This window comes from Sminthopsis crassicaudata, chromosome 1 (genome assembly GCF_048593235.1).
Source record: "Sminthopsis crassicaudata isolate SCR6 chromosome 1, ASM4859323v1, whole genome shotgun sequence".
Taxonomy (NCBI): Eukaryota; Metazoa; Chordata; class Mammalia; order Dasyuromorphia; family Dasyuridae; genus Sminthopsis; species Sminthopsis crassicaudata.
This window is the reverse complement of record NC_133617.1, coordinates 374,396,140-374,421,970: the sequence shown is the minus strand read 5'-3', so window position 1 is coordinate 374,421,970 and position 25,831 is coordinate 374,396,140. Positions and strand designations below refer to the sequence as shown.

At 35.8% G+C, this 25,831-nt stretch overlaps 1 protein-coding gene across 1 annotated transcript; it reads right to left on the bottom strand.

Moving 5' to 3' along the window:
* ELAC1 (elaC ribonuclease Z 1) lies at window positions 1–25,422 on the bottom strand. The gene is made up of 4 exons (XM_074279381.1): window positions 25,188–25,422; window positions 20,047–20,211; window positions 5,998–6,465; window positions 1–5,108 (listed from the first exon to the last, which is right to left on the bottom strand). Exons 2-4 carry the CDS (start codon window positions 20,201–20,203, stop codon window positions 4,627–4,629), a joined length of 1,107 nt encoding a protein of 368 aa, XP_074135482.1. The 5' UTR covers window positions 20,204–20,211; window positions 25,188–25,422; the 3' UTR covers window positions 1–4,626.
* Window positions 25,423–25,831: the final 409 nt, after the last annotated feature.

Sequence of the window (25,831 nt, the reverse complement as noted above, 5' to 3'; positions counted from 1 at the left end):
TCAATCAACAAACATTTATTAAGTAATTATGTTCTGGGCTTGTGTCACAGACACGATTTTTAAAAAAATGCACAAAATACATTAAAAAATAAAACAATTCAAAATATTGAATTACAGTTATCAAAACATATACACACAAAAACAAGTTTACAGACCACATGTTAAGAACCCTGGTTCTAGGTTACAAAAACAAAAACTCACAGTCCTCACTCTCAAAGAACTTAAAATCTATTTTGGAGAAACCACATGTATTTCCAAATATATACAAAACAGTTGATTTTAAGAAGAAACAAGGAGCTGGGGTAGATAGTATCAGGAAAGTTTTTGTGTGGAACATGGCTTTATGAGCTAATTTTTAAAAATTATTGTAGCTTTTTATTTACAAGATATATGCATGGGTAATTTTACAGCATTGACAATTACCAAACCTTTTGTTCCAATTTTTCCCCTCCTTCCCTCCATCTACTCCCCCAGATGGCAGGTTGACCAATACATGTTAAATATATTAAAGTATAAATTAAATACAATATATGTATACATGTCCAAACAGTTATTTTGTTTTACAAAAAGAATCAGACTTTGAAATAGTGTACAATTAGCCTGTGAAGGAAATAAAAAATGCAGGCGGACAAAAATAGAGGGATTGGGAATTCTATGTAGTGGTTTATAGTCATCTCCCAGAGTTCTTTTGCTGGGTGTAGCTGGTTCAGTTTATTACTGCTCTATGGAACTGATTTGGTTCATCTCATTGTTGAAGAGGGCCACGTCCATCAGAATTGATCATCATATAGTATTGTTGTTGAAGTAAACAACGATTTCCTGGTCCTGCTCATTTCACTCAGCATCAGTTCATGCAAGTCTAAGTCTCTCTAGGCTTTTCTGAAATCATCCTGTTGATCATTTTTTACAGAAAAATAATATTCCATCATATTCATATACCACAATTTATTCAGCCATTCTCCAACTGACAGACATCCACTCAGTTTCCAGTTTCTGGCCACTACAAAGAGGGATGCCACAAACATTCTTGCACATACAGGTCCCTTTCCCTTCTTTAAGATCTCTTTGGGATATAAGCCCAGTAGTAACACTGCTGGATCAAAGAGTATGCACAGTTTGATAACTTTTTGAGCATAGTTCCAAATTGCTATGAGTTAAATCTTATTTTTTTATTATTAATTTTTATAATTATAACATTTTTTTGACAGTACATATGCATAGGTAATTTTTTACAACATTATCCCTTGTACTCCCTTCGGTTCTGAATTTTTCCCCTCCTTCCCTCCACCTCCTCCCCTAGATGTCAGGCATTCCCATACATATTAAATATCTTATAGTATATCCTAGGTACAATATATATGTGCAGAACCAAATTTTGTTGTTGTTGTTGCAAAGGAAGAATTGTATTTGGAAGGTAAAAATAATCTGGGAAGAAAAACAAAAAAAAAAGCTCACAGTTTACACTCATTTCCCAGTGTTCCTTTTCTGGATGTGGCTGATTCTGTTCATCATTGATCAATTGGAATTGGATTAACTCTTCTCTATGTTGAAGATATCCACTTCCATCAGAATACATCCTCATACAGTATCATTGTTGAAGTGTATAATGATCTCCTAGTTCTGCTCGTTTCACTGAGCATCAGTTGATGTAAGTCTCTCCAAGACTCTCTGTATTCCTCAACAATAATATTCCATATTATTATTATTATTATATTATTATTATCATATACCATAATTTACCCAACCATTCTCCAATTGATGGACATCCATTCATTTTCCAATTTCTAGCCACTATGAAAAGAGCTGCCACAAACATTTTGGCACACACAGGTCCCTTTCCCTTCTTTAGTATTTCCTTGGGATGTAAGCCCTGTAGTAGCACTGCTGGGTCAAAGGGTATGCACATTTTGATAACTTTTTGGGCACAGTTCCAAATTGCTCTCCAGAATGGTTGGATTCTTTCACAACTCCACCAACAATGCATCAGTGTCCCAGTTTTCCCACATCCCCTCCAACATTCATCGTTATTTGTTCCTGCCATCTTAGCCAATCTGACAGGTATGTAATGATATCTCAGAGTTGTCTTAATTTGCATTTCTCTGATCAATAGTGATTTGGAACAGTTTCATATGAGTGGAAATAGTTTCAATTTCATCATCTGAAAATTGTCTATTCATATCCTTTGACCATTTATCAATTGGAGGATGGCTTGATTTCTTATAAATTAAAGTTAATTCTCTGTATATTTTGGAGATGAGGCCTTTATCAGAACCTTTAACTGTAAAAATGTTTTCCCAACTTGTTACTTCCCTTCTAATCTTATTTGCATTAGTTTTGTTTGTGCAGAAACTTTTTAATTTGGTATAATCAAAATTTCCTATTTTGTGATCAATAATGGTCTCTAGTTCTCCTTTGGACACAAATTCCTACCTCCTCCACAAGTCTGAGAGGTAAACTATCCTATATTCCTCTAATTTATTTATGATTTTGTTCTTTATGCCTAAATCTTGGACCCATTTTGATCTTATCTTAGTATGTGGTGTTAAATGTGGGTCCATGCCTAGTTTCTGCCATTATGAGCTAAATCTTAAAGGTATTGGTATTTCTAAGAGACAAAGGGAAGGAAAAAGTGCATTCCAGGAAAGGAGGACACAAGAGACAGCACTTCAAGGGACATAGATGAGGTACAGCAGACATGAAGGAGAATAAAATGTAATAAGGTTGGAAAGATATATTGGCACCAGGTTATGAATGGCTTTCAATGCCCAACAGAGGAGTTTATATTTGAGCCTTAAGACAAGCAGTAGTCTGGAATTAACTGAGAAGAGTAATATCATCAGTAACTTGGATAACTGTGTGGAAGATGCATATAGCCTGGTCATAGAAAGTTCCCCTGATACAAAAGAAAAAAAAAATCCTGCCCTCATTAGAGATTTATTTGCAATTAGGAAAAAGAAGAAAAGCAGAAAGGAGATAGTAAAGACCAAGGAAGAAATTTTCAATTTCATAATTCTGCCTTGGTTCTTGCTGACAACTAATGTATCACTTTCCAAGTTGAGAAAGTCTACAAGTGTCTTTAGGAGTCCATGTTCTGATGGTCCATTCAGTTCTGCTGCCCACCCCTTTCACCTCCCCAACAGGCCATAAACACAGAAGAGCCAGAGAAAAGTTGGTCAAAACTCATGGGGAGGATCATATGATTGCCTCCTTTTTAAAAATTTTTATCTTTGAATTTCCCTTGGGACTCTCTAAAACCTATTCACCAGAATATTAAGGACTCCTGTATAAGATATATATTTAAATAAATATTTACAATTAATGCACTAAAGAAACTTATAGGTCAGGTCAATCTAAGTTACACATTAGCATGAAATTTCTTGTGGAACTTTTTAATGTTATATAATCTGCAGCAGAAAAGTAGTGTTCAAATTCCATATTTTTAAAAGGTCCACTAGATAACGTATTGCAAAAAGGAATATAGGGCCAAAAAACCAATGATTGAAAGGGAAGCAGATTTTTGTTGCCTCTCGATGCTATTAGATGACAAAACTGATAACACAGTTTTAACACATTGATAAATCTAGTTTTAGGGAATGTACTTAAAAAGAGAGAGATACAATTTCTCCTCTTCTTCAGATTGAACATTATAATGACACAACATCTAGTTTCATTTCTGTTTTTTCTATTTACATTATTGTAGTAATCATAAAGATCACGTGCCTGGTTCTGGTTACTTTACCTCAATTCAGATTAAGTCTTTGCAGACTTCCTAATAGTTACTTTTTATTACATTGCAGAAATATTATATTATATTCATATGCCATAATTTGTATAATGATTTCCCAATGGAAAGGCATCTACTTTATTTCTAGCTTTTTGCAATGAACACCACAAATGTTTTGATGCATACTGCAACCCATTTATTTCAAGTAATATTTGATTACGTGAAGTATGCCAGTCCAAACAAAGAATTCCTACAGTCTCTTATACTTTATTTATTAGAGACTGATCCAGATATTAATTCTAAAACCATACAAGTTAGCAGCTTTGATTAGAGTCCAGATATGGATTTAAATTGTAACCAAGTTAAATGAGAGATGATTATCCCAACCTTGTGCTAAGAACATTTCAGCTAAAATATAGCATTTTTGAATTTTTATATTCAGTCTCAAATGCTTTTTAAAATTTTTCCTTATACTCCTCTCTTTTTCTGCTTAATCCATTGTTAGCAGAAAACAGAATTTTCCTATCTTTGCATGTATTTTGAAAATAAAAAGCTATTAATTTTTAAAAATTAATTGATGAAGAATGAAAGAAAAAGAAAACAGTTTTCTCTGCATTTAGGAAATAACTGAATAAACACAGCTGGTAGGGGAAAATACTGGATCAAATTCAAAGAAACAGTTAACTACCTTAAGTATTTATCTAATAAGACTATCACTTAATAAAACTGGGACTTTTAAGAAGTTTGCTGGTGTTAAGAGCCACTCTGAGCAATACCATTAAGGCTACACAGGTCAATTCAGCAATGCAGCCCCACCCCTCCTACGATTATTAGGCCCAAAATAATTTCAGACAGAAATCTGGAGAGTAGACTCCATTACAAATTGGCACATGAAAACATACTCAGGTAATGCTGATGGGTTTTTTCTTTGGAATGTCAATCACCATGAAATCCTCTGCTAGAGTCACTTCTTGGAAATCCAACACCGATTCTGCTTGCTTTTTTAATTCTCTAATATCATCTGTTTCTCCCTCTCCAGACAAGAGAGGTGGTTTGTACCTCTGACTGAAATGAGTTAGAACCAGTCTCTTGACTTTGCATAACTTGGCAAATTCTGCCGCCATACGTGGGGTGCTATGACCATATTCTTTGGCTTTGTCCATGTGTGCATCATCTAGGGTGGCTTCATGAATCAAAAGATCTGCCTCAAAGCACAGTTTCAATCCTCCATCACCTACAACCCCAGAGCAGTCACCCAAAATGCATATTTTTCTTCCAGGAATAGGCTTTTCTAAGACATCCTGAGGAGAAACTTTAACTCCATTTTCCAAAACGACAGTAACTCCATTTTTCAGTTTCCCATAGGCAGGACCTGGCGGGACACCTAATGATGAAGGCAGATGTGATTAAATCACAGGAATGGTATTTACAACTTCTTAAGAATGTTCCACTCTATCATCATCACAAGTGTCAAAAAGAAAAAGCATTTGATTCTTCTCACAATTGTGTAATCATTTAAAAAAAAATACAACACACTAGGATTAACTTTATCTTTCTAGAAGCTCAATTATCTTGTGTGACTGGCTTTCAGAACATAGGAGAGGCTGTCTGGTTTGATTACGGCAATGATCCTTCATTCCACAGTAAGTTATAGTCACCCAACAAACTGAACAGGCTGATGAATAAAGGCAAAATTCAACATCCTTTGTTGCTATATAAAACCAAACCATCACCATAAAGGTCACTGTTACATAAGGCAAGTGAGCATTCTTAATATTTTTGCTGTGGAACTAACCCCTGATTCTATAACTTCCATTTTACCTAGCATTGTACTGTTTAGAAACTGCATAATGAAGTCAGGTGAAGTGTGCCTGGAATAACTATACACACATACAGTACAAATACTATTTAAAAGCTAGGCAGGTGAATCTGTGTAGTTTTTAGGTAGCTTTATCTAAACAAAAACTGGGATGTAGTTCTGATAATGCATTCCCATAATTATATAGTTCACTGCTCCAAAGGGACTCTTGACAAAAAAAAGTTCTATGCTCTACATTTACACTAACATTCCTCCTCCCCTCCCTCCAATGTTCATACACTTTTAGCTTTTGCCTTCTGGAATTAAGTTTTTAATCAATGAGCAAACTTCCAGTAAAGAATTTAAGTACATAAGATTTTTCTTGAATGCTTGGACAGATAAGATAGTCTGGTTCACAGTTTAAACACTTTCAGTAGCATCAAAGATCACCCTAACACAATTATGGGCAACTTACCAAGATCTTTTAGCTTCTGCGCATTGAGTCTCCCTGGACGTTCCTTTTCTGCCACTGAAAAACCAAAGGATGGAATTCGATGGAAGAGGCGAAATGCTTTTACAAGAAATTGGTCATCATTGACCAGAACATAAGAGCCTTCAACTGAGTCCAAGAGGATCGTTCTCCCTTGTATCTCTTTGGGAGAGCTGTCAGCTCCATCTAGATAAGAAAAGTCTTTTAATTCTCCAGCAGGGCACTGATCTTCTGTGGGCACCAACTCATGGACCACATAAGGGAAGGTCAATTCTGAGTGGGAGAGCTCCATAGTCTTCCAGATGAAGTTCCGAAGGCCCACAGGCCCATAGATTTCCATAGGTGTTTTAGAAGCAGTGGGACTGCTCTGAAGACTGATAGTACAAAGAAGTCCAGGAAGGCCAAAGAAGTGATCTCCATGAAGATGAGTTATGAAAATCTTTGTAATTCTCCCTTTCAAAATGAAACAGAAAAAATAGGATCATGATTTTATTTAGGAGGGATCAAAACAAAATGACTTGGAAGTTAAAAAGCATACAGAGCAGTACTATATAATTAAGGGTTCTATTTCCCATGATCTCATTCACTGAAGTTAACCGAGTGATTCAAGGATCTTTTTTGTGATAATTATAGCATACAGCACAGAATAGTGGAAGGGGTGCTTGGAGTCCAGAACATATGGGTCCAAGTTCTGTTGCTGACACTTAACTAGCTCTCTGAAGTTAGGCACATTACTTAACCTTGAAGTTTCAGAAAGCTCTCTAACACCATCAGCGATAGACAGGTTTCAATTTACCTTGGTGGAAGAAGCTGCCATACCAATGAAATTTCAGACTACTGACTATTCTAATTTTCTTTTTTTCCCCCTACAAATATTTTTTAATTAAAATAATTTTAAATTGTCAAGCATTTATTCTTTCTCACTCCAATTTCCCTACTCATAGGGGGAAGTGGAAAAAGAGAAGGGAATTTTTTACTCTAATTTTCAAAGTTCCATTGTAGTTTGGATTAAAAAAACAACAACAAAAAAAAAAACATGAAATCTATCTGTGACCTAACATGGTTTAAAAGTTTTTTCAGATGAACACTCCAGATACAAGAGTTTAACATCCAATTCAGTTTGTTCTCTAGATGCATCTTTGTGAAACTTCTCTATCATTAGTAGCCAAACATTGGGGGGTAGTCTAAGGAAGTAGGGTAAATTGGGCCTTTTGACACAAATACTAAGCGATACTCATCTCTGGGATGTCTATTTTCCCCTTCTGTTGCCTAGGCATGTCTTAACATGATTTGATCTTTCTCAGAGGTGTACAAAACTTCTGAGGAGGTTGCTAAGACTTGGTTTAAACCTCACCTCATCAATAATATTATCAGACCCTTCTTTTTCTACCCTTCTTTTTCTCCATCTTCCTCAATAATAATAACAACAACAAATGAACTTAGGGCCACTGCCTAGATATCAAAAACTAGAAAGCCTTTTTCTACTAAGTGAAAAACTATTTCTCACATTTTATTAAATAGTTTTACAGACGATATAATATTTAATGGCAAACATAACAGAAATAAGGTAAGAAACAGAAAGATAACTACAATTACCAAAGAAAGAGGAAATAGGCATGATAGATTGCCAAAAAAAAAAAAAAATCAGGACTTTCATTTGGAAAGATTAAAGAGTAAAAATGCAATTAGATTATCATAAGAGGGATAGAAAAAATGAATCTGAACTTTGTCAACAGAGGTAGAAGGAAACTGAAATTTAAAAGAGATAAATTTAAGACAAAAAAATTTCTAATGGGCAGTAGGTCCACAATGGCACTTCTTCTCTGACTCCCTTTCAGGTTGCAGCTCAGATACCACCTGCATGAAGGCTTTTCCCCACCTTATCCCCTCCACCTTTGCCATCTACTTTGTCTTTAACTATTTTATCTTTGTTTCTATTTTCTCTGTATGTATATACTTATGTGTATATATATATATGTATATATATACATATATATGCATATATATATATATATACATATATATATATACATACATAATTCTTGTCTCTCCCATTAGAATATAAGTTTACTTTAACTCAGGCATGTAAAGTATTTAAAGAGTAATGCTATCAGCCAAAAGACAAGTATTTGCAGCATACTTATTACTTAGGGGCACTCTACTTTGGTACTGAAAAGGCATAAGACTGGTTTCTGCTATAAGGAAGCTTATGATCTATTTGTGGAGACAGGATTCACATGGAGAGCAATGGATGGCAGCATGTAATTAAGAGTAACTTCTCTGCTTTAGAATGGAAGAGCTGTAGGAATTCAGAAGACAGGGAAATCAGAGAAGACTAAAATAAGCAGAGAATGCTTGTCAGGAGAGTGGCTGGCACTCGACCTGGGCCTTGTAGGATGCAGATTTGTTTAGGCTGAATGTAGAAGGCATTCTAGCCAGGGAGAACAATATGAGGGAAGAAGACAATCAATCTGACAAAAATAGAAGGTGCCTCACTTGGCAAATCAGGCACAACCCCCTCGGCTAGGTGTAGAATTCCTTCCATGATCTGGGCTCTAACTGACCTTTCTAGACTTCCTTGTCATTACTATTTTATATGCATCTCAGCTGCAAACAAACCTGGTCTTTCCCCCACACTGCCCCTTTGCTCATTAATCAAAAGGCATTTATCTGTTAAAATTAAACTATCTCATTTGAAAGGAACTTCTATTCCAATGGGAGTTGACATATACATATACATATTATATACACATGTATATATGTACACACATAATATAATGGAAATAGAAATAAAGGTAAAGTAGTTTAATACAAAGTGGATGGCAAAGGTGGAGGGAACAAAGTGGGAAAAGGCTTCGCACAGGTTTTTGTCTGAGCTGCAACCTGAAGGAGAGCCAGAGAAGAAGTGCACTTCAGTGATGGAAGATGACTACTACAAGGAGGAATAGAGGAGAGATGAAGGACTGTGTGGGAGCAAGGAGAGGTACTGTAGGGTATGAAAGGGATAGAGAAGAAGCCTGGAAATGTCCCCTGGGGCCAGGCTGTGAAGGAAAGAACAGAAGAATGTGCATTTTATCCTGCTGGGGACAACTGCGGGCTGGAAGAGTTAAACAATTAGCACATGTCTCCTGTCCTGCACCGGACAGCCCATTCTTCTCTGTTCATCACACAGTGTCAGTGTAGCTGCCAGGGGTTACTGTTCCAGGCTGACACTCCCTTAAGAGCTTTGTCTGGCCAAATTAAGTGGCCTATTGAGGGGCGCAAACAATATTCCGAACCCCTCTCTGCACAAACTACTCATCCCAAGGACTTGATTCCTACCCCATCCATCCCTGCTTCTAGGAATCCCTCACTCCCCTCAAGGCTCAATAAGTATCATTCCTTCAAGAGGCTTTTTTCTAATGTCTCATTTGTAACTGTTCTCAGCATTTATATATGTATGAGATTATATATTAGAATTAGATTGTAAGTTCCTTGAGGATAGGGGCTTGCTTTAGTCTCTTTTTGTATCTCCAGTGTTAAACACAGAACCTGGCACTTAATAGATGCTTAACAAGGGTCTACTGAATAAAATATGTCTCAAACAGAAGAACTCATTATATTCCCTCCCCACATCCAACTTCTCCTACCTCCAATCCTCCAGAGAGAGCAAAACCCAAATCTAACATAAAGTTAAAGTCAAAACACAGGATGGAAAAATGAACAGCAAACAACAACAATAAAACTTGACAACCAAAAACTTCTCTGCTGACAAGGAAACTAAAGATACAAATTCAGAAGAAAGTAATGAACTGAAAGCATCTACAAACCCAAGACCTCAAAGGAAAATGCAAATTGAACATAAGCCCAAAAATAATTTTTACAAAAAGCTTAAAAAAAAAAAGCATTTTTTTTAAAAAGCAAGAAAAAAACAATACTAATGCAAACAAGATTAGAAGGGAAGTAACAAATTGGGAAAATATTTTTAAAAGGAAAGGTTCTGACAAAGGTCTCATTTCCAAAATATATAGAGAACTGACCCTGATTTATAGGAAACCAAACCATTCTCCAATTGATAAATGGTCAAGGGATATGAACAGACAATTCTCAGATGATGAAATTGAAACTATTTCCACTCATATGAAAGAGTGTTCCAAATCACTACTGATCAGAGAAATGCAAATTAAGACAACTCTGAGATACCACTACACACCTGTAAGATTGGCTAAAATGACAGGAACAAATAATGATGAATGTTGGAGGGGATGTGGGAAAACTGGAACACTGATGCATTGTTGGTGGAGTTGTGAAAGAATCCAGCCATTCTGGAGAGCAATTTGGAATTATGCCCAAAAAGTTGTCAAACTGCGCATACCCTTTGACCCAGCATTGCTGTTATTGGGATTATATCCCAAAGAAATACTAAAGAGCGGAAAGGGACCTGTATGTGCCAAAATGTTTGTGGCAGCTCTTTTTGTAGTGGCTAGAAACTGGAAGTTGAATGGATGTCCATCAATTGGAGAATAGTTGGGTAAATTATGGTATATGAAAGCTATGGAATATTATTGCTCTGTAAGAAATGACCAGCAGAAGGAATACAGAGAGGCTTGGAGAGACTTAAATCAACTGTTGCTGAGTGAAATGAGCAGAACCAGAAGATCACTATACACTTCAACAACAATACTGTATGAGGATGTATTCTGATGGAAGTGGAAATCTTCAACATAAAGAAGATCCAACTCACTTCCAGTTGATCAATGATGGACAGAAATAACTACACCCAGAGAAGGAACACTGGGAAGCGAATGTAAATTGTTAGTACTACTGTCTATCTACCCAGGTTACTTATACCTTCGGAAGCTAATAATTAATGTGCAACAAGAAAATGGTATTTACACACATATATTGTATCTAGGTTATATTGTAACACATGTAAAATGTATGGGATTACCTGCCATCGGGGGGAGGGAGTGGAGGGAGGAAGGGGATAATTTGGAAAAATGAATAAAAAAAAAATTTAAAAAAATAAAAATAAAAAAAAGCAAGAAAAAAGATTTTAAACTCAAAAAGAGAGGAAAAAATAGAATATGAAGGAAAGCAATGCAAGAAAACTTTAAAGAGAATTAACAGTTTGGTAAAACAAAGTACCAAAAAATACTGAAGAAAATAACTTCTTAAGAATCAGAATTGGCCAAATGGTAAGAGATGTACAAATTCTTCCTGAAGAAAATAATTCCCTAAATATTAAAACTGATCAAGCAGAAACTAATGACTCCATGAGACATCAAGAAACAATAACACAAAGTAAAAAACTGAAAAAAGTATTAGAAAATGTGAAATATTTCAGAGGAGAAAAAAAAACTGCCCTGGAAAAAAAGATTAGGAGACAATTTAGGAATTATTAAACAAATTGAAAGCCAGGATTTAAAAAAGAACCTAGATATCATATTTTAAGAATTTATAAATGAAAACTGTCTAGATATCTTAGAGCCAGAAGGCAAAATAGAAACTGAAAGAATTCACCAAGAACCTCCTAAAAGTAATCCCTAAATGAAAACTTCTAGTCTAGAGCTCCCAGGTCAAAGAGAGAATATTGTTAAGTACCCAGAAAGAAATCATCCAAATGCAGTAAGTATCACACAAGATTTAACAGCTACCACTAAAACAGATCAAAAGAGCTTGGAATAAAATATTCCAGAAAGGAAAGGAGATAGGATATCAACCAAAAATACCTTATCCAGCAAAAGTGAGTATAATCCAAAGGGGAGAAAATTAATATTTAATGAAATAGAGCACTTTCAAACATTCCTAATGAAAATTGAGACCAGACTCAAATAGAAAATCTGACATTTAAACACATGATTTAAGAATCATAAAGAGAAATCATAAGGGATTCAATAAGGTTGAGCTATTTATATTACTATATAGGAAGAGGATACATGTAACTGAAGAACTTTAACATTATTAGGGCAGTTAGGAGTCTACTCAGAGGGCATAGATGTAAGTCCATTTTGTTGGGATAATCTCAAAAGAAGAATGGAAGAGGGTGAGAGCAGGATGCTCTGGAAGAAAAGAAGGAAAAGAAAGATTAAGGAAAAGAATCTCACTTTAAAAAAACATGCAAAGCAATACTTTTATGGTGGAGATGAAAATGATGAGGCAAAGTGGGCAAGATTTGAACCTCTCATCAGAACTGGTTCAAAAAGGAGAAAATATCTCTCTACCCATGTATATCTATCTAGACACAACAGCTGTGGGTATAGAAGTTCACCTTACTCTATAGGGAAGTAGAAAGAGAAGGGGCTAAGAGAAAGGGAGGGAGAGATTAAGGAGGAGGATAAATTAGAGGAAGCAGCAATCAGAAGCAAAAGAGACTTTTGAAGTGAGAATATATAAAAAGAGAAGGATAAGTACAAAAGAAAAGGATGGAATTATCAATCATAACTGTGAATGGGAATGGGATGAACTTATCTATAAAATGGAAGGAAATAGCAGAGTGGATTAGAAACCAGAACCCAAGAATATTTTCTTTACAAGAGACATACTTGAAAGAGAAAGACATGCATAGTTAAAATAAAAGGCTAAAGCAGAATTTATTAAGTTCTATCTAAAGCAAATAAGTCAGTGATAGCAATAATCATTTCAGACAAACAAAAAGCAAAACCAGAACTAATTAAAAGAGGGAAAGTACATCTTGTTAAAAGAAATCTTAAACAATGAATTGGTATCAATACTAAATACATATGCACCCAAAATGACACAGCATCCAAGTTCTTGAAAGAAAAGTTAATTGATTTATTAGAGGAAATAAACAGTAAAACTATACTAAAAGGAGACTTCAATTTATCTCCTTGCAATTTAGCTAAATCTAACCATGAAAAAAAGGAAAAAAGTTAAAGAGATAAATAGAATTTTTAAAAGTTAGCTACAATAAAACTCTGGGGAATACTAAAAGGAAATAGAAAGAATCATACTGTTTTTTTGTCAGCTGTACATGACACCTTCACAAAAAAAATTACCCTTTACAAAGGCATAAAAACAAATAAATGTAGAAAAGTAGATAAATGTACTATTTTTGAATCATGATATAAGAAAAATTAAATTCAATAAAGGTTCTTGGAAACAGATTAAAAATTAGCTGGAAACTAAATAATCTAATTCTAAGGAATGAGATCAAAGAAAAAATTAAAGAAATATTCGTTAATGCTAATAAAGATTATAACAACAATGAGATAGCATACCAAAATTTGTGGCATGCAGCCAAAGCAGTACTTAGGGGAAAATGTCTATGTCTAAATGCTTACATAAATAAGAGAGAGAGAGAGAATAGATCAATGAATCTGATAAGTAACTTATTAAAAAAAAAAAAAACTACTTTAAAAGAACATTAAAATACCCAATTAAACACCAAAATAGAATTACTAAAAATTAAAAGAGGTTAGTAAAACTGAAAGTAAAAACAATAACACTGAATTGATAAATAAATCTAGAACTTGGTTTTATGGAAAAAAATAAATAAAATAGTGGCTAATTTGACTTTTTTAAAGGAAGAAGAAAACCAAATTTCTTTACCAAAAATGAAAAAGGTAAATGCACAACCAATAATTAAAATAATTATTAGAAGCTATTTTGCCCAGTTATATGCCAATAAAACGACAATCTAGGATGGATGAATATGTTTAGGTTCATTTATTTCAATTTTGACAGCCTCTTTGTGACCCCATTTAAAGTTTTCTTGGCAAAGATACTGCTTTGGTTTGCCATTTCCTTATCCAGCTCATTTTACAGCTGAGGAACTGAGGCAAAAAGAGTTAAAGTGATATAGATACTAAGTGTATCAGGCCAGATTTTAATTTGGGAAGATGAGACTTCAGGTTCAGAACTCTATTCACTGCGCCACCTAGCTGCCCGTAAATGAATATCTATAAAAACATAAATTGCCCATTTTCACAGAACTGAAATAGAATACTTTAGCCATATCATTTAAAAAAAAAAAAAAAAAAAAAGCCATAAACAAGCTCCCTAAAGGAACAAAAAACCTTAAGGACCGGATGGATTTACAAGCAAATTCTACCAAATCTCTAAAGAACAATAAAATCCAAAATTATACAAACTGTTTGAAAAAGTAAGTAAAGAAGTCCTACCAGTTTCTTCTATGACGCAAATAGCTTGATAACGAAATCAGAGAAAACAGCAAAAGAGAACTATAGAACAATTTTCCTAATGAATATTTATTCAAAAATCTAAATAAAATCTTAGCAAGAAGATTACAGCAATATATCACAAAGGCCTAAACTATGACCAATTGAGATTTACATTAAGAATGCAAGACTGGCTGAATATTAGGAAAACAATAAGCATAACTAATCATATCAATAACAAAAACAAAAATATGATTATATCAATAGGAAAAAGCTTTTGACAAAGTACAATCTCTTTTCTTATTAAAACATTAGAAAGCATAAAAGTAATACAGCTTTTTCTTTTTTCAAATTTTTTAAAAGCTTTTTATTCTTCAAAACAGTGGACAATTCTTCAACATTAGCTCTTGCAATTAAGACAACTCTGAGATACCACTACACACCTCTCAAATTGGCTAAGATGACAGGAAAAGATAATGACAAATGTTGGAAAGGATGTGAGAAAACTGGGACACTGATACATTGTTAGTGGAACTGTGAACGGATCCAACCATTCTGGAGAGAATTTGGAACTATGCTCAAAAGTTTATCAAATTGCGCATACCTTTTGACTTAGCAGTGTTTCTACTTAGCCCATATCCCAAAGATCTTAAAGGAGGGAAAGGGACCCATATGTGCAAAAACGTTTGTGGGTGCTCTTTTTGTATTGGCAAGAAACTGGAAACTGAGAGGATGCCCATCAATTGGAGAATGGCTGAATAATTGTGGTGTATGAATATTATGGAATATTATTGTTCTATAAGAAATGACCAGCAGGATGATTTCAGATAGGCCTGGAGAGATTTACATGAACTATGCTGAGTGAAATGAGCAGAACCAGAAGATCATTATACACAGCAACAACAAAACTATATGATGATCAAATCTGATGGACGTGGCTCTCTTCAACATTGAGATGATTCAAACCAGTTCCACTTGTTCAATAATGAAGAGAGCCATCTACAACCAGAGAGAGAACCATGGGAATAGAGTGTATTCCACAACATAGCATTCTCATTCTTTCTGTTAATTGTTTGCTTGCATTTTTGTTTTCATTCTCAGGTTTTTTTCTTTCTTTCTAGATCCAATTTTTCTCGTGCAGCAAGATAACTGTTGTATATGTATACATATATTGTATTTAACATATATTTCAACATATTTAAAATGTATTGGACTACCTGTCATCTAGAGGAGGGAGTGGGGGGAAGAAGGGAAAAATGGGCTATAATAATAAAAAATACATTTAAAAAACCACATCAGTTCTTGCAAAACCCTGTGTTCCAATTTCCTCTCCCTTCCCCTATGCCTTCCCCTAGATGGCAAGTAATCAATATATGTTAAACATGATAGAAACATGTTAAATCCAATCTACGTATATTTATACAATTGAGCTTTTCTTAAAATAAGCAGTATCTATCTAAAAATAAGACTTATCATTTCCTGTAATAATGACAAACTAGAAGCCTTTCCAGTAAGATCAGAGGTGAAGCAAGGATGCCCTTTATCACCACTTTATTCAATATTGCATTAAAAATGCTAGTTATAGAAATGACACAAGAAAAATAAATTGAAGGAAAAAGCATAAGCAACAAGGAAACAAGATTATCACTTTCTTCAGAAGGTGAGGTCCTGTGTAACTAGGTGGGGTTAGCAGAGAAAGCCTGAAGTACTCATCACACTTAAAGAATTGAAAAGAAATGGCTAAAAACTAAGTGAAGCAACTTTAACAGTTACCCCACCCAAATCATCAGCATTTCCACATACTACCAATAAAACCTTGCAGGAAGAGATATAAAATAACTGTAAAGAGTATAAAATACTTGGGAGTTCACTTGCTAAGATGTTGTTGTTGTCCTTATCTCTGGAAAAGGACCCTGACATCAGGTAGGTGATGCTATGACTTGCAAGTGAATTGGACTGAAGTGAGGGAGGGCTGGGCAGGGCCAGCTGCCTCCCTCTCTCCTCTGGATTCATCTGGCAAGATGTGGATCAAGACAAGTAGAGATGGCCCTGGTTCCAAGGGGAGGCCTTGGCTTTATTCTAAGATCTTTCCCAAGTCTGTCTGAGGCATTGCCCATTCTGTGCTTAAAGCTAAGTAAGAAATGAAACAAAGAATGAATGACCTTTTTTACCCAGAGGGGGAAAAAAATCTGAGAAGGGAGGATCTTCAGGGTTTCTGGCCAAAACTGAAACAAGTGCTATTTATACTCAATCTGAGCCATCAAGACACACACTACAATTATATGAACACAACTACACCACACCCCTCACACAAATAAAGATAGATCTAAATAATAGGAGTATTATTAAATGCCTATGGATAAGCAAAGACAATAACAAAAATGACAATTCTATCCAAGTTAACTTATTCACTCAGTACTACAAAAAGTTAAGAGTTTTAAGGTAATGAAAAAAAATGACATGGCAGCCTATCAGTACTAGATCTCAAACTATATTACAATTTGTTACTCTAAGAAATAAGTTGGTTGAATTCCAATAGACTTTTTTTATAGAGAGCCATATGCACCCAGAGGGAGGTCTATGGGGACTGAATGTGGATCCCAATATAGTATTTTCACCTTTTTTTGCTGTTTGATTGCTTTTTTATCTTTCTCATTTCTTTTTGAGCAGCATGATAATTGTGTAAATATGTATAGAAGAATTGTGCATGTTTAACATATACTGAATAACTTGCTATCTATGGGAGGCTATTATTTAAAAAAAAAAAAGAAAGAAGCTGGCTGATTAACAGAATCAATTAGGTACATTGATACAGAAGTGAATAAGCACAGTAATCTAGAGTTTAAGAAAACCAAAGTTCTCAGCTATTAGGACAAGAACTCACTGGCATAGACCAATATCTTATACTGTGTATACCAAGACAAGCTCAAAATGGGTACATGATTTGGACATAAATGTTCCTATCAAAAACAGTTAAAGGATCATGGGAAAAATTACTTATCATATCTATAACTAGACAAAGAGTTCATGACCAAGCAAGGGAAGAGTTGTTGATTAGACATAAAATGGATAAGTTTAATTATATAAAATTAAAATGTTTTTCCCAAACATTAGCCTAAATTAGAAGGAAAGCAGGAGGAAAACTTACAGCATGTTTCTTTGATGAATATTTTCAAATATATAGAGAACTAAGCTAAATTTATAAAAAATGGGAGCCATTTCTCAATTGAGAAAAGGTCAAAGGATATGATCACACATAAAAAGAAATCAAAGGTAGCAAAAGTCATATGAAAAGTATTCTAGGGGCAGCTAGGTGGAGCAGTGGCTAGAGCACCAGCCCTGAAATCAGGAGGACCTGAGTTCAAATCTGCCCTCAGACACTTCACACTTCTAGCTGTCTGACCCTGGGCAAGTCACTTAACCCCAATTGCCTCAGCAAAAAAAAAAAAAAAAAATCCTAAATCACTAATAATAAGAGAAATGATTCTTTTTCTCTTTTCTTAATAACCAATTACTATATTAGGATTAAGGGAAAATCCTTCCTAAATCTTCTTTCAGACACCAGTCCCTGTAGGTTATTCAGCCAGTCTTTGAAGGACACTCAAATCGTCCAGGAGCACATTACTCGATCTTGGGTGAGACCCCAACCAACTAGAAGACTTTACAAATAGAGTCCAGTCTAGGCAAATTCTGGCCTTTTAGAAATAAGCTGCTGTCCTTAGGACATTCCATTAGGATTTAGGGTATCCCTTTTGTCTAAACTGCTGGAGGCAGGTGAGTCTCAGGATTAGGTCACCTTCTTAGCAGGAGGAGCTATAGATTTTTTGTCCACTTCATTAATATATCTATCCCCTCACTGATTGTTAACCAGTCAAAGCTGATTTCTATCATTACTGAAACCTTCTTTTCCAATGGCATTCATTGTTCTCCAGGAAGTATCTTCAGTTTCCAAGCGGGCCAGTGACCTTGATTTATTAATGATTTACTAACTAGAATTAATAAATTAATTAATAATTACCCATAAACTGCCTCTTAGATTTTTCATTGATACATTAGAGAAATGAAAATTAAATCAACTCTCAAGTACCACTTTACACCCTTCAAAATGGCTAAGATGTCAGAAAAATAAGCAAAAATGAAATAAAACTATCACTTTTTGCAGAAGATATTATGCTATTCCTAGGACATCCCAGATGAAAGAAAAACAAAATGACAAACATTGGAAGGGATGTAGGAAAATAGGGAAAGGAACGTACAGTTGGTGGTTTTAATCCAACTATTCTAGAGAATATAAAACTGTTTTGGGCCAGAAATCTGAACTTGAACCAAAGAATTCTTACAAGGTACTAAGTCAGTGGAATTGATAGAGACAATAATTATCTAATTTAGCATGGTTCAGTATGACTGATTTAATCCTATAAGGAGATGTTATGGGCCAGAACTTGAAACAAGTTACTAAGTGGAATTGAGGAGAAAATGGCTAAATCTAGTTTAGCATTGATTTAATCCTCCAACAAATAATGGTTTCCTAGTGATATAATGATTGGTGTATACTCAGCGTTGAGCATATAAGCAAAGGGACTGAGAACCACAGAAGAGAAGCTCTTAGGGCCAGAGAGGACAAGTGCACTAAAAGCTCTTGGAGGCTGAAATAGATTCATTCCATTGTCCACCTTTGTGGTGGCTGGAGGCTGAAGCACAAACCTTTGGATTCTGAGAGATTCAGAGGGCAGAGAAGGAGGCAGGCAGGAGCTCAAGCTCTTGGAACCGAGGAGAGAAATAGGTCTCTAAGAAAGCTAACCGGGCGCCAGGAAAGGAGACAAGACTTTGAAGGAGACAATAAAGGATTTGGACTTTAACACCTGGCTATACTTATGGTGATTACTTAATTGAACAGAAGGCTGCTTCCAGAGACCCCCAAGAAAACCTCAACAGGGAACAAATTATGCCCAAAGGGCAATAAATTTATGCAAACATTTGATGCAGCAATTCTGCTACTAGGTCTATACTTCATGAAGATCAAAGAAAAGAAAAGAGGACTTAATTGTACAAAAATATTTATAATAGCAATTTTTGAGGTAGCAAAAAATTGGAAACTGAATGGCTGAACAAGTTGTAGTATATCATTGTGTTGAATTAACTATTCTGTGGTAAGAAATGATGAAGGGAATGATTTTTAAAAAAACTTGAGAAGACATATATGAACTGCAAAGTAAGCAGCACAAGAATAATTTACACAAAAATAAGCAATATTATAAGGAAAATCAACTGTGAAAAATTTAGCTGATCAATGCTAAGATCATTGATCTGATCAATACAATGATCCATTATAATGCCAAAGGACTCATTCTATAAAATGCTATCCAACTCTAGATAGAAAACTGATATACTCAGAGTGTAGAACAAAGTATATTTTTTTCCTTTGTGTTTTTTGGAAGAACATAGCTAACTGTTTCATATTTCTTGCCTTTTCAATGGTTGGGGGAAGGGATGGAAGGAAGAGATGAATGTAGAATTTTAAAAAATTTTAACAATCCAACTCATCAAAATTCTATTTATTCTTTAAAGCTCAATAAAAAACCCACTTTCCTTATGAAAGTTTCTCCAATTGCCTCAGATACAGGCATCTGTATGCCTCCTGATATTTTTATCATTTTCATCACAACCATCAAAATCAATAGTATTTATTTCAGGATATTCCATGAGGTCAAGGATTTTCTTACACAGCTTTAAATCCCCAAGTAACTGGGCAAAGTGTTTTACAGGAAATAAGCACTTCATAAATATTTGGTGAATGAGAGAGTAGTCTGAATAGGCAACAGTCTGGGTTAAAGAACCTTGAAAAGTAGACAAAATGATGGAATTTTAAAAGATTCTAAACAATAAAAGAAGCACCTAAGATAAAATGACTGACCTGCTTTCAGTTGGCTTTTCATGAACTGCGTTTGTGTCCCTTCCCCACAGTCAAAGAGCCAGCAGGTACCTTCACATCGGAGAGCTACAGCAGAAGCTCCCCTGGTAGGTGATGGGTATGCAGAGCCCGTTCCCAGGAAAGTGACATCCATGGCCATCTTCAACCCTGGAACAACAAAAAAGAATCCTAAGATCTCTACATATCCTAAATCACCAACTTGGTAACCCTGTAGACATTACTGCTAAAAAGTGAATGGCATTCTTGGTATTAGTACCCTCCATGAAGCAACCCAATATTGTAGTATTACACACAAACACAGGGTAAACTTCTAAATACTGCAGGGCTCAAAAAGTCCTTTTTTTCTATATATTTTTATTTCATTTGGTGTTTCCTAATTACATGCAAAAACATTTTTTCTTTTTTTTTATTATTATTATAGCTTTTTATTTACAAAACATATGCATGGGTAATTTTTCGCCATTGACCTTGCTAAATCTTCTGTTCCAACTTTTCCTCTCCTTCTCCCCATCCCCTCCCCTCCTAGATAGCAGGTAGTGCAATACACGTTAAGCATGTTAAAGTATATGTTAAATTCAACATTTGTGTACATATTTATACAGTTATCTTGCTGCACAAGAAAAATCGGATCTAGAAAGAAAGGAAAAAACCTGAGAAGGAAAACAAAAATGCAAGCAAACAATAACAGAAAGAGTGGGAGTGCTATGTTGTGGTTCACACTCATTTCCAGAGTTCTCTCTCTGGGTGTAGCTGACTTTCTTCATTACTGAACACTGGAACTGATTTGGATAATCTCCTTGTTGAAGAGATCCTCATCCATCAGAATTGATCATCATACAGTATTGTTGTTGAAGTATATAATGATCTCCTGGTCCTACTCATTTCACTCAGCATCAGTTCATGTAAGTCTCTCCAGGCCTTTCTGAAATCATCCTGCTGGTCATTTCTTACAGAACAATAATATTCCATAACATCCATATGCCACAATTTATTCAGCCATTCTCCAATTGATGGACATCCATTCAATTTCCAATTTCTAACCACTACGAAAATGACTGCCACAAACATTCTTGCACATACAGGTCTCTTTAAGATCTCTTTGGGATATAAGCCCAGTAGTAGCAAGGCTAGATCAAAGGGTATGCACAGTTTGATAACTTTTTGGGCATAATTCCAGATTGCTCTCCAGAATGGTTGGATCCATGCATAGTTTCACCAACAATGTATCAGTGTCCCAGTTTTCCCACATCCCCTCCAACATTCTGCATTATCTTTCCCTGTCATTCTAGCCAATCTGACAGGTGTGTAGCGATATCGTCTTAATTTGCATTTCTCTGGTCAATAATGATTTGGAACACCCTTTCATATGGCTAGAAATAGTTTCAATTTCTTTGCCTGAGAATTGTCTGTTCATATCCTTTGACCATTTATCAAATGGAGAATGGCTTGATTTCTTATAAATTAGTCAGTTCTCTCTATATTTTGGAAATAAGGCCTTTATCAGAACTTTTGAATGTAAAAATGTTTCCCCAGTTTATTCATGCAAAAAGATTTCAATTTCAACACTTCTTTGCTATTTAATTGTTTCATGAACGTACAACTTTGTTCCCCAACTAAACCTAAATCCCAGGGAACCACATATTTTTGTTTCTTTCAAATTCCTGTCACCTTTTAATATAGTACTAGCCCCATTTCAGGAATTAGTAGGAATTCAAATTTCTAATGAATAACAACTCACATTTACAAAGTCCTTAAAGTTTACAAAAATGCTTTTCTCAGGACAGACAGCTAATTAAAATATCATTATCCACTTGACAATGAAAAATTTGGATGTCAGAATGGTAAATGGAATGGTAACTGGTAATATATGCCAGGATTTGACTCCAAAGTCAGAATCCAACCCTTAGGATCCTTGAGAGCTTTATAGGGATCTGCAAAACTAATTTCATAATAATACTAAGGTGCTATTTGCCTCTTAAAATATTCCTCCCTTTTTCAACTAGTTATCTGTGTGAGGCCAAGTTTTCTTCATATACTTCAAGCAATATTACAACAGATTGAGAAACAGAAACAGATATGAAAATCAGTTATATTTTATTTAGCCATAACTAATGAGATTTGTTTGCAAAAAAAATGTAAGATGTTCTTCTATTGATTTTTTGTTTTGGAAAATATCTTTCATAAAAATGTTATTTGAATTAATGTAATCATCTTATTGTTACTTTTAAATGAATTAATTGATTTTAATTTCTAATATAGTAAATATCAACAGATTGAACCCACATAAACTAAAGCTCTTTGGGATCCTCAAAATGTTTTAAGATTGGAAAAGGATCCTGAGACCAAAAAGTTTGAGAATCACTGTACTATACCAAGTAGAGATGGTGAAAATAAACCATAACATACTGTATGTAAATTGTATAAATTACATTAAACTTGGTGTTCAATCATTTCAATTTCATCTGACTCTTCATAACTCCATCTGGATTTTAGTTTTTTGGCAAAGACATGGCATCATCTAACTGCCCAGTTAAAATATTAAAAATTAATAATAACCTAATTTAAGATTGGGCAGCTGGATAGTGTAGTGCACAGAGTGCTGAGCCTGGAATCTGAGTTCAAATTTGATCTCCACAGTTGTGTGACCCTAGGCAAGTCACTTAATCCTGTTTGCCTCAATTTCCTCATCTATAAAACAAACGAGAAATAAATGGCAAACCATTCTAGTATTTTTGCCAAGAAAACTTCAAATGGGGTCATGAAGGGTCAAACACAAGTGAAAATGAATGGACAATAGAAATATATTAAAGTTGAGAACAGAGGCATGAATAATAATTTTAAAAGTAGATATTATGATATTTGTGTATCTAAAATTCTCTTAAGACCCAACATGTCTAACAAAATGCAGAAACAACACTGAAGTTGTAAAATAGTCTTGCTTCTTGATTTTTCCCTCTTTCTATTCCCAAATGCTCCAGCCTTCCTTCTCTGCCACCTGACTTAATGGGAGTCAAGATAACTGGGTCTCTGTCCTTTTTTTTACTAAAAAGATGTGTGACTTCAGGAAAATCATTAATCTTTTCTGGATCTCCTCGTACCCCTGGCCTTGACCCTGGAAAAACTATTTCAGATCCCAACTCTGAGGCCCTGGTTGAGGGATCTTGGGAGAAATCATTTTCTTTCTTACTTCCTCTTGTTTAAAAAAATGCAAAAGCCTTTTTTACACCCATGCAAAGTCATGCAAAGCAAATTGCCACATGCTAAATCTATTTGGAGTCCCTCATCTTTCACAGGGGATGGGTGGCATTAGAGGGGCAGTTGGGGGCACAGTTAATAGAGGACTGGGCTTGGAATCAGGAAGATTCATCTGGACAAGTCACCTATTCCTGTTTGCCTCAATTTCTTCATTTGTAAAATAAGCTGGAGGAGAAAATTGCAAACATTTTAGTATCTCTGCCAAGAAAAAACTTAAATAGGATCACAAAGAGTCTAAAACTACTGAAACCCTGAAAGATGCCTTCCAAAAGAGAAGTTTTTAATCTGGGGTGGGTGAGTTTTATTTCTCGAATGTCTTTCTTTCTTGAATGCTCATAGTAATACAATTTAAATTTTTTTAACTTAAAAATAGCTAACATTTTAAGTATTTTACATAAACTTATATCTCACATTATATAACATGATATAAATTTTACAAATTTATAATATTTTTTAAAATATTAAGTTCTAATTTTTATCCCTTCCTCATCCATTTAAATGTAAGTAATATATCAATTACATGTGAAATTAAGCAAAAATTTCTATTTTATCCTTGTTGCAAAAAAAAAAAAAAAAAAAAAAAGGCAAGAAAAATAAGTGAAAAAATTATATTTTCTCCAATCTGCATGCAGAATCCATCAGTTCTCTTTATGGAGGTGGACAGCATTTTTTTTTTTTTTAAGTTTTGGCTAATTTTATTTTTTTTTATTATAGCTTTTTATTTACCAGATAGATGCATGAATTTTTCAGCATTGACAATTGCAAAACCTTCCCCCCACCGCCTCCCCCAAATGGCAGATTGACTAATACATGTTAAATATGTTAAAGTATAAATTAAATACAATATATGTGTACATGTCCAAATAGTTATTTTGACAGGATTTTTTTTTATCATGAATCCATCGGGACAGTTTTATTGCAGAGATTAAGTCATTCAAACTTGAATACGATATATATAGTTTTTCTGAGGCTGGGGTTAAGTGACTTGCCCAGGGTCACACAGCCAGGCAGTGTTGTGTCTGAGACCACCTTTGAACTCGGGTCCTCCTGACTTCAGGGCTGGTGCTCTATCCACTGCGCCACCTAGCTGCCCCTCTTGAATACGATAGATATTGCAGTTATTGTGTGCACGGTTGTCCTAGTTTAGTTCACTTCACTCCCATCAACTCACTTAAGTCCTCCCAGGTTTTTAAAATATAAATATTTCGATAACTAAACTTCAATACTACTGATTTCCTGTGCAACCTTAGGTTCGTTATTTTATATATTTACAGACGTTCTGAGATGGAGGTCCATAGATTTCTCCAGACTGACAGAGTTTTATTACACAAAAGAGATTAACCTCTTCATCTAAAACCACAATTGCAAAGAAAGCAAAAGCCTGGACTGGGATGTTATTGATAACAATAAAAAAATCAGATTCTCCACTTTTCCCTAATTCGAGGGAATGAATTTCGAGTTTCTAACTGCTATGGTTTTATGAACTTAAGGAACACAAGTTTTTACTACGCAGACTTTAGGTTTCTTGGGATCTTGTAGTTAATTGCACTCTCCCATTTTACAGATGAGAAAACTGAGGAAGTCGCTGGTCCAGCCCAGATGGTTTGAAAGGTTCAAGCCCCAGGAAGCCCGATTTGGCCCGCGCGCACCGCCACGTACTTCAGGAAGAGCGCCTCCAGAGGAAGCCGGCAGAGGCTTCGCGGGGCGGCACGCGGGCAGTCCCGTGCAGACGCCCCGAGCGAGTCCGCGGGCGGCAGCAGAGCGCACGCGCGAGGGTGCGGGCCGCCTGCCGGCCGGACCCTCCTAACCGGGGCGGGGAAAGGAGGGTCAGGGAGAACCACGGGACCTAGCGCTAAGGCTCTACTCACCAGCTCTCGGGGCGGCCGCGGGGCAGGAGAAGAAGGGAAAAGAAGCAGCGCGCCTCCCGAGGGCCAGGCCGAAGCGAGGGCGCTAGTCTAACCCAAAGCCCAAGCGCTGCAGATTGCGGGCAGCCACGCTGGGGGGCGCGAAATAAGCAGTGGGCGGAAATGTGTCTCCCGCTTCTCGGCCCCCCCGCGATCACTTCCGTGTCCGAGCCGGCGCGCCTGGGCTTCCCGGCGACGTTCTCGGGCTGCCCCGCGCGCCCGCAGGAGATGCTGGCCAGCTTCCGGTATCCGGAGCGGCCGCGAAGCGCTTTCTCCTCAGAAATCCACCTAACCCTAAATCCTTGTGTGTAGCGTCGGTAGTGGGGGCTGCAGAAACCGCAACCCGCCCCCTTTCCTGGATATGCCTCGCGGACCGTGGGGAGAACCGGCGGGAGGAGGATCAAAGGTTCCGACCTGCGGCTTTAAAAACCAGACAAACATGTTTCGTTGATGACTCTTGTCATGTTGGAAGAGGAAAACCGGGGTCCGGGTGAATTAATTTGGAATCAAGAGCCTAGGTTAGAAGTCACGGCTCCTAATTCAGGTTCTAGTGCTTTTCCTATTCCCCTCTTCTCCCAACCCGCTTAAATCCTGAAGGTCCTTTTCCA

Bases quoted from the DNA above. Each gene is read 5' to 3' on its own strand.
- ELAC1 (XM_074279381.1), bottom strand. From the start codon at position 20,203: ATGGCCATGGATGTCACTTTCCTGGGAACGGGCTCTGCATACCCATCA. The intron at 6,466-20,046 runs GTCAGTCATTTT...TCATTTTGAAAG, and splicing joins GAAAAGCCAACTGAAAGCAG to GGAGAATTACAAAGATTTTC. The intron at 5,109-5,997 runs GTAAGTTGCCCA...CTTCATCATTAG, and splicing joins GCAGAAGCTAAAAGATCTTG to GTGTCCCGCCAGGTCCTGCC.